Source organism: Daktulosphaira vitifoliae, unplaced genomic scaffold (genome assembly GCF_025091365.1).
Source record: "Daktulosphaira vitifoliae isolate Bord-2020 unplaced genomic scaffold, ASM2509136v1 Scaffold_4, whole genome shotgun sequence".
NCBI lineage: Eukaryota > Metazoa > Arthropoda > Insecta > Hemiptera > Phylloxeridae > Daktulosphaira > Daktulosphaira vitifoliae.
Window position 1 is genome coordinate 30611106 of NW_026099575.1, and position 9697 is coordinate 30620802.

The 9697-nt window shown below is 40.4% G+C and overlaps 1 protein-coding gene across 3 annotated transcripts in view; it reads left to right on the plus strand.

Moving 5' to 3' along the window:
- The window catches only part of LOC126905496 (early growth response protein 1-B-like), an 11580-nt gene extending 5143 nt beyond the window's left edge, over positions 1-6437 (plus strand). For all 3 annotated transcript variants that reach the window (XM_050685231.1, XM_050685232.1, XM_050685230.1), the window contains exon 2: positions 3948-6437. In XM_050685231.1, the coding sequence (XP_050541188.1) occupies positions 3995-5605 (1611 nt within the window). In that variant the 5' untranslated portion in view covers positions 3948-3994 and the 3' untranslated portion in view covers positions 5606-6437. The remainder of the gene's footprint in view (positions 1-3947) is intronic.
- Positions 6438-9697: the final 3260 nt, after the last annotated feature.

Here is a 9697-nt window from a genome sequence, read left to right on the forward strand (position 1 = left end):
TTTTTTTTTTTTTTTTTTGCCGCGTTCAAGCGTCCGCTTCGTGATGTGCGTGATTGCTAGTTTACCAGTGATGTTTAGTGTTATTGTTTGTTATAATTACCGTAATAATATCCATTAGAGAAAATTCCTCAAATCGCGGATTTCCACGGCGCCTGACTAAACGCATAATAATAGCCGATGGGTATATCTCACAAGAATGCGTCCGTATTAAAACGTCGTTAAAATTGCGTTTTTAATTAACGTTACCCACACGCGCTGCAGGTAAACCCGAGATATATTTATTATTGAAATAATATTAGGTGTCAACGTCGACGACGACGACACATCCGGTTGCGGACGTCAGCAGGAAAATAAATTCTTAACACATAAGTAAAAAAACGCCCGCGTACGTCCCGCGTATTTCGCAAACGGACGAAATTGTATTCCGCACACGGTTGGGTTTCACAAGACTGCAGAAAAATATATCATAACGTACTTGAACTAATTGATCCGTTGAATTGCATTCGAGAGTCCTGCAGACGTTATTTCCGGATGACATTCGATCCGTCCCTTATTGCTGATCAACAGAAAATTAGAGAAGTCAGTTATTGTCAGACGCCGAGCACCTACGCGTCCTGCCATTTATTCGGTTTAACATTTTCAAATTACAATCATTGATATACATATTGATTAGACTTTTAACAATGGCGCACACGCGTTTCGATTTGCGCCGAAACGAAACATTAGAATTTCCTTGAAATGGGTGAAATTCGGCAGTGGGTATAACGTATTCGGCTGTGGGAGGTGCGATTTGACCAGCCAGTTCAAATGTCGAGCGGGTCGCCGTTGTCGTATTTGTTTTTGAATTCCATCAAGGATAACATTCTGTTCTCATGCGACCCGCTTTCGAGGATGTACCATTGACCTTTGTACGGATTCGTATTAATAAATAAAACAAAACTAAAAGAAACGAGCACATCCTGTCATTGTGCAACGTGTCGTCGAAAAGCTCCTCGGCGCGCTGTCCCATTGTCAGAACGCATAAAATTAATACCTAAACAAGTTGGCGGCGGGTTAATATCATTATTATATTTCTCGCCTTTGTTTTGTGCGTTTAACTCGTGGGATTTCGGGTCAATATGATAACGAGTACACTCGGTCGAAAAATAGTAATTGAATAAACATAAATAAAAAATAGTTTCATCATCGCTAATATTAGTACGTACATGTGGACACATTGTTATTTATTTGTTAAATATTGTCACAATTTAACGTGTGCACCTCTGATTTTTTTTTTGTTTGTTTGTTTGTATGTGCACATTTATTAATACATACACTCGTTAGTATTGCGCTAAGAACATTGTAATTGTTGTTTTGAAAAAAATATAAACTGTAAGCTCTTCTTCGTCGCACTTTGCCGAATTGAGGTCAGTTTCTAGAATGGTTTTGCTATTACTATTATTATTATTATTATTATTATTATAAAACATTAATGTAAACCGAAAAAGAATAACGATCTTACTCACTTTTTTTTTTTTTTTTAGTGCGTGTAACGGTCTATTTCTATACATGTAAAAGTTCAACAAGTTCTCGGTCGGTGTCTTTTTAAATATTTCAACGCGACAGCAATTATCGAGGGGCTCGGTGTGGGGAGACCCGTAACCGTTTAAATATATAATATATATAATACCTGTAACCTGAACACAGAGGTTACGGTCCGTTGGGGAGAACGCGCGGTGGGTCGGCGTTCGCACGAGCCTTCTGACCAATAGCGAGGCGATTTTCGGTAGTTTGTGTGTGTATTCTATTTTTCGTTCGTCACACTTCTCTTGGCGGCATAGAGTGTCATGATATTCAATAGGTAAAAAAAGGTAGGACGGGAATATGCGAAAAAAAAATCGTGCAAGGGTAAAACGTGAGGGCTGTGTACACTCCTCCGCCGATGTATTGCTCAACATGTTGATGGTATTCGCGTTACGAAATGCCCCCACCCGCCGTCGGATTTGCGGCACACTGTTGCAATGAGTAATATCATTCATTTTTTACTCTATCGGTGCTCGTGCGCCCGGTTTTGGTGTGTGTGTGTCCGAAAGCGACCGTTGATTTATGCGTCTAGAGTACTATTGTAACGACTATGGATTTATTTATGTTTTGTCACCTGTGTGTGTGTTTGTATTTGAAGTTGTCCGTCCGACTGAATTTCGTGTCTTATTAATTCGTGTGCATCGTTGTTAATATTTTTTAATTTCAATCAGAAATGTTCCAAAAGTCGCGGTATGAAGGCGTTGGAAGAGTCGAATATTAAAAAATTTACCCACGCTTGTTATTAGGAGGACGCTGCCCACGTTGGCATCGTCACCCACTTAATCACCTACTACACTCCCACGCGTTGTCAATGATATCCTTCGGGCAGTGCACTTTTCGCTGGTTTTTTCCTTACACGATATTCCGTTTAGAAAAATAATGATTTTTTTTTTCGATGTACTGTGATCCACAAGGTCCCTGCGCCGGCCGTTGGGGTAGGTGGTGACACGTGCTATTTATTCCCACCGTGTGTAGTGTTCTTGACCTGTTGAGCACGAGGCGCGCTCAACGACCCCGGCAGTGGAGGCGCTCGCGCAGCAACAGGTACTACTACCCCTTTACGGCCAACGCCGACTTACCGTAGTAGGTAGTACGTTGGCCGTACGCTATTTTATCGATTTGCTGTCGGCGGCACGTGACACCACACGCCAAAGTCAAGGACAAGTACGCTACCCTTGCGCCCGGCCGGGCGTTTACCTCAAAAAGTTCGCGCCCGCACAGCCCCCGAACGACGATGGTCCCGGCAAATGAGTCAAATTTCTCTCAGTTAACCATCAAACGCGGCTGCAGCATCAGCACAATGAAATCCTTGGAGTCTGCCAGATTTATTGTACCCTAAAAATTAATTTTTGGTGAGCAACTAGCGAATTGGTTTGATTAGTTTTTATGAATTCTCTACGATGGTCAAGTGAGTGGACAAAAAATGTTTATAATATAAGTAATAGGCGATGTCGGTCACCTAAGGGTGTTGGTTGTGATCAGAATGTCGATTTGATCGTCAATGCAAAAACCATAATTTCTTATCTATTACATAATGTAATTCATTTGGAGTGTTCGATCGTCGGTATCATTACATAAGCCTTGGTCGTCGAGATGTCCCGCTAAGTCGTGTGTCGCATGTGAGCCGTTGAAAAACAAATAAATAAAGATAAAACAAATGATCAAAAATCACCGTCGTTTAAAACCGGTCTCGATATCAACGCCTCTCCTGTGTTTTTGGAGTTTTAAAAAACGTTAAGCCGCCAAAATATGTACACCTAATAAAATATATCGGTGTAATTTCGATAAAAAAATAATTCCATTATACGGCCAAGTTTTGGTCGATATCCGATTTCTATTATACCGCCACACGTACAGAAAAAAAATATATGATAATCAAATCGTGGGCATGTCAAGCCGCTGATTTTTATCTAAGTGCTGTTGTGTGGAACATTACCGTAAATTATTGATGCCTTCTGATAATCGCGTGGTGAACATTATTTGGTATCACTTTTCACCTTTGTGGTGGTATATGCCGGCCGCCGCGCCCGCCGTTTTCAAACTTTACCTGTATATAAATTTATTATCAACGATAAGCTTAGCCATCTTCCTCTTTTTGCACTTGAAACGCACCCAGAGAAAAACCTCGATCTATATAATAAATTCATTGTTCAATTTGTTAAATATAACATTACTATTGAACCTATGATATATTTATCAATATGACAATTTTTTTTTCTTGTCTTGAACAATAATTATTCATAAGAATAGTTATTTTGTTCGTATTAATAAAACATTATCATAAACCCTTGATAAGATTTCTCTATCAAAATTGATTGAGGTTTTTCTTTGGGTGCGTGTCTTTTGAATATAGTTTTTTTAAGTATTTTCGTTTTATTTTTTAGACAGCCAGATTTACGGTGAATGCACGTTGGTTCCATCAGCTGCACGAATGACTATGGCTGAGGTTGAAATGGAGCCGCCGACAGACAGGGCGAGCCGGTCGACGACTATCAACTGTACCATCACGCCGTCGTCCATGTACAAGATCAACAACAACCATCCGTTGGCCACCAACAACAACAACCACACGCGTCCCGTGTACGTAAAACATAAAAAACGCAAACGACTCAACCAAGTGTTGGATAGGTTGACGGTGCAAGCGACATCGCCAACAAACAACAATAACAACAGCATCAACAACAACAAGGAAGATTCGATAAAGAGAGAGTACGACAGCGATGAGTCGTTGCGCCGGGCAAAAGACTACGAAGAACCGTTCAGTCCTGGCTCGTCATCCAACCGATCGCCTCAAAGCATCAACACCGACTCGCCCTTCAGTCCAAATAGAACGAAGGACTCCGACGAGCCGCAAATGCCCGTTTTGCCCGTGCCGTTCTTGCCGCCGCCCCCGCTACACCACTATCTCAAGTATCCCAAATGCAATTGCGTGTACTGCAGTAATCCTTCTCTAACCGAAGGCCAACACGTACCGCCCGTCACGCCCATGTCGCCGGCTTCTTTGTTGGCCGGATCGATGTACACTTTCGAACATTACCTGCATACCAAATACCTGCCCGATATTTTTCGGCGGCGGAGCCATTCCGATTCCGATGTTCCTATGTGGTTTGAGGCGACCAAAGCCGAGCATTGCGCCACCGACCAAGAGACGACGTCGACTGTCAACACGTCCTCGCCCAGTACCCCGACAACGACCACGTGTGGCAAATCGAGCGGCAAGCGGCCGTTCTCGGTGCCACATCCGCTTGACAATCCGCGGAAGAAAACGAGCAAGTCACCGCCCGCGCCACCTCCACAGGATTCGCCGTTGGACTTGTCCATGAAAAATCTCAGTCCGCCGCCCACAATTGTTCCTGAACCGGTCGTCTCCGTGGGTTACTACAGACCCGGCAGTACAGGCTACTCCGTGCCAGTGGTTAAGGGCGATGTAGCATCGTGTACCACTAAAGCGTCGGTGGCCGTGCGTTACAACCTGGAAGTGTCGCCGGTCGTCGAAGAGATGCCGGTCGGCTCCGACGTTGCTTACGTGTGCCCCGTGTGCGGTCAGATGTTCAGCTTGCACGACAGGCTGGCCAAGCACATGGCGTCCAGACACAAGGACAAGAGCGCTGCGGCGACCGCGGAAAACGGCGGTGACGGTTCAGCAGGCGGCGGTACCGCCAAAGCGTATCCCTGCGAAGTGTGCAACAGGTCGTTCGCGCGCAGTGACATGCTCACCAGACACATGAGGCTGCACACGGGCGTCAAACCTTACACGTGCAGAGTTTGCGGCCAAGTGTTCTCGCGGTCCGACCACCTGAGCACCCACCAGCGTACGCACACCGGAGAGAAACCGTACAAGTGTCCACAGTGTCCGTACGCCGCGTGCCGCCGGGACATGATCACCCGGCACATGCGTACCCACTCCCGGTACGAAATGGTTTCGTCGACGGACGCCGTTGGAGACTCGCCCGTCGCCTCGCCCTACTCGAACAAACCCCTTTCGCCCGCGGACAAGTATTCGCCGCCACTGGAAGTACAGTGCAAGTCTGAACCTCAATAACGGCCTCAGTGACCGTGCACAGTCTAGCAGCTTCTCGACCAAAGATTGTATAATTTATTTATTAATCAGTTATTTTAAGTACCTATACACAACGATATTTTCTAGTGATAATATTACATTATTATTATTATTATTATTACATAAACAGTATAATTATGTAAAAAATATATAACATTATATTACCGAAGGATAGAAACGTGGAATACTACCCCTCCGCCACACCGATGACAATCAACTCAACGGCGCACGTCTCTCTCACACTCTCTCTCTCTCTCTCTCTGTCGTATACTTTTTTTGCTAAACAAATATTTAAAGGAAAATGATTTTAGGTCAAACAAAACAGGGTGTGTGATATCTAATGTGCCATCCCTACGTATAATATATATTTTTTGCTTATTTCATATAATACGAAAAAGCGTTAGTTATTTTTTTACAAAAAAAATTTATCTGCGTAATATTTGTTTCAAATACATATGATGTTTTATTTGTATATTTTCTTAAATACATATATTTTGTGTTCGAACGTGTATTTCCGGTATACTTTGTTACTATTTAAATTTTAAATTAGTACACATTTTGCTCAAATAGACTTAATATTTATACATCCACATCCGTTTTGTAGAGACCATTTCGACATCGGTCTCGTCACTGTACAAAATACATTTTCACAATAACGTATTGTTTCACTGTATTCTCTCTAGTTTTTGTACTTTGTTAATTGCTCACTGCATGAAGTCTTTTTTTTTTTTTTATTGCTCGTATCATTATTATTATTATTGTTGTTATTGTGACGAAAACAAATGCAATTCATGTAAAATTACATTGATGATCGCATATATTAACTGTTTCTATTTTTTTTTTTTTAACACTAAAACTAAGAACGAACGTGGAAGTAATTTTGAACTAATGTGATATATGTGAACAAAAAAAACTACTGTTATGACATTGTTAAATAAGGTAGTTCTTATGGTAAACAGGGAAGTTCTTTTTTTTTCTTTTTTATATATATATGAAATTAATTAATATTGTTATAATTATTATGCGTAGGCCATATCGATTATATTTTATCTGACCGCACCCTTATAAGTATTTTTTATAAATCAAATATTGAAAGGAAATTTTACTTTTTATTTAAAATAATGTTATGTTTTTGTATGTGGACGCGTGGACTTAAATTGTATAATCGCTTTGCTCAAAACAAAAATAACTCGTATCGATGATGAGAATTATATATTATGTATTGTAAAAATATAATTTTAATTTTTTTTTTTTTTTGCATATTTGTAACATAAAATATCGCCATGATGTTCTATATTGCTATACATTTGTTTACATGAGAAAGAAAACGAAAAATATATAATATCTTTATAATAAAAAAAAAATATATTGTTGGTTTCTTTTGTTTGTTGAAACGTTGCCAAATCTAATTGGTGTGTGCCAATCGTGCAGGTGAATAAAAAGATCGATGCTCTTGTTTGAATTTAGCGGATCTATTAGAATAACATAATTTATTATTATTTTTTGTCGGTCATCTTAACGTGTATAATATTAATTGCAATGTAATACATTATGCCGTGTGATGTCAAATAAGAATATCACCAGGTATCGGTTTCCGGTCTGATCGATCAGTTTCACGAAATGTGTTAAAAAATAACGTTGTGTCGATAATCGATCCGTTGGCCGGCCGGCTGCTAGTCAACCGGATGACAACGTGTGCACATTTTCGAGTGATTAAATATCAATAACATCTCAGCCTTGTGGTGGTAGCTAAGCACGTCAAATAATTACTCAAGTCGTAACTTATATGACTTATCGGCGTTATAAATCGATTTATGTTTGGAATTCTGAATACTGAACAAAGTCATTTGAACGCCATTAAGCGATTGGCCAAACGAGGAGATGTCAAACCAAATCAATTAATGGAACGTGAAAATAATAGACTTATGTAAAACGATAGGCATCTTATTACTGTGAAACCACTTGATTATATCTTATAGAAATATTATTAAAACTGCAATAGAGGCGCATCCGAGTAGAATAATTAAACAAAAAAACAGCTATTGTAAGACATCTACGCCTTCATATATAATCTCCTTACGATATTTTTTAAACATCTCATAGGTGTATAATGTATTAGAATAATTATCGAGAGCACTGCCTTTATTGTTTCCTCAATGTATTAAGAAAACAATTATTATTATTCCAATAAGGTAACTATTTTATCGTGTAAAGCGAATAAAAAATTATAAAAACACTTTTTTTAATAAATATAAATACTATTTGTATCTTAGTAATAGCAGTTTTTTTATTAATTATGTTAACGTAGTAAATTGTTATAAAATTGTTTGAATTCCATAAACGACGTTTTAAATTCTTTATAAAATTGTAAACAAATTCTGAGAAATATCAGTTACTTTTCTCGTGTGACATCACCAAACTACTTAACTACAGCTGTGCGTCACCGCTCGCCTATCCATAACACCTACGCACGTCAAGTATTTTGTTTACCGAACAAAATCAACAACGACATACAAAAATCTCATCGATATCTATTGCCCGAGGCAATCTCGAAATTTTCATTACTTTAACAACTCCTCGGCAGCTTCTATCGGATTGACTTTTGCACGCGCCTCTGTGTACTGTCGCTGGTCGGCAAGAAAAATAATGAGACTAAAAAACGCGCGCGGAGACAATGCCGAGCCGCGATGGGACCCACAGAGATAATCAATCTGTACGCGTTCCAAAACTTGCGCCACACAGACCGCCGTAATGCGATTAATGCGCCGCGTACCGACAGCGTGTGATGGTTAGAAAACGAATTTTTTAACGAATCGGTTTTCGGTAATCGGTATAAATCACGTTTTAATCCGAAACGAAATACTCGTTGCCGACGACGACGACACTCGGGATCTGATTACAGCGTTGACCATACAACGCCGTTAAAAAAATAATAATAATAATACGCGTTATCTATCTCGTACTGGTTTTCCTCGTGTGGTGTCTCCGTGAATCTCGACTACATTGTGAAGCATTCCAAACGGTGCCCTTTTGGAATCGACTTTTTTAACTAACGATATTTATTAGCTTTCTTTCGGTGCTGCCAAATATCAAACGTGATTTACTGCGGAGACCGCATGAATACATTTTACTCGCTAACTGTATTTTAATGTGCATCGGATACAAGCGCCGAGCGGACGCCGTGGGACAAGTCGCAGCTAATGTGAACACTTGTTCCGCGGGACACCTCCTCCAATGGCACACGGATACTTTTAATCTCGGCCATCGCCTGAAACTTGGACACGAAGCCGCGTGTCGTCACCGCGTCCATAGGTGTACACACACGAGCCGACAGACCGGAGCTCCTCTGTGCCGCTGCCGTTTCGTATCTCCTTTCCATCGGCTTTCACTTGTAAACAATACGTCGACATGGGCGGTCGGTGGGCGATGACGGTGTCAACCTTATTGTTTTTTACACGGAAACGCCGCATAATTAAGAAACCGTTAATTGAAATCGCCTTCAGAGATCTGGTCGCCCAAATAGCTGTCGACGAAAAAGAAAACGGCGATTTCCAGTCAAAAGGACGACAACAACGGAATTTCATGTGTGCTAATTGCACGTAAACATCATAATTTTACTTCATTATCTGGTCGACGGTGCAAGTAATGAATGCGTTTACCTGGGCAAATGCAAACCGATATCGTTACACGGACATTTGCTGTAAAAATTAAGCTAAACATGTGTACGCTTTGAAAACAAACGTTACACGTGTATCTACCGTGTTAACAAAGCGGTCGTTTTTTTTAGTAGCGTTGATATGCTTCAGTAATACGAATCATTTGTTTTTTTTTTCAATGAACTTGCACGGCTCGTAAATATTATTCCAACGACGTTTGCCGTGTCCGCTCTATCGCCCGACACGACTACCTATATTTTTATTTTTTATGAATTATATTAATGCAGTCATACTGCATGTATATATTTGCATTAAAGGCTTTATGTATTTTTAATTGCACGACGACAAAAAACTTCATCGCTTTCTTACCATCGTATTCGTGTCGTGCGCCCATTGATATGTTCTGCCCGTTAAAGTT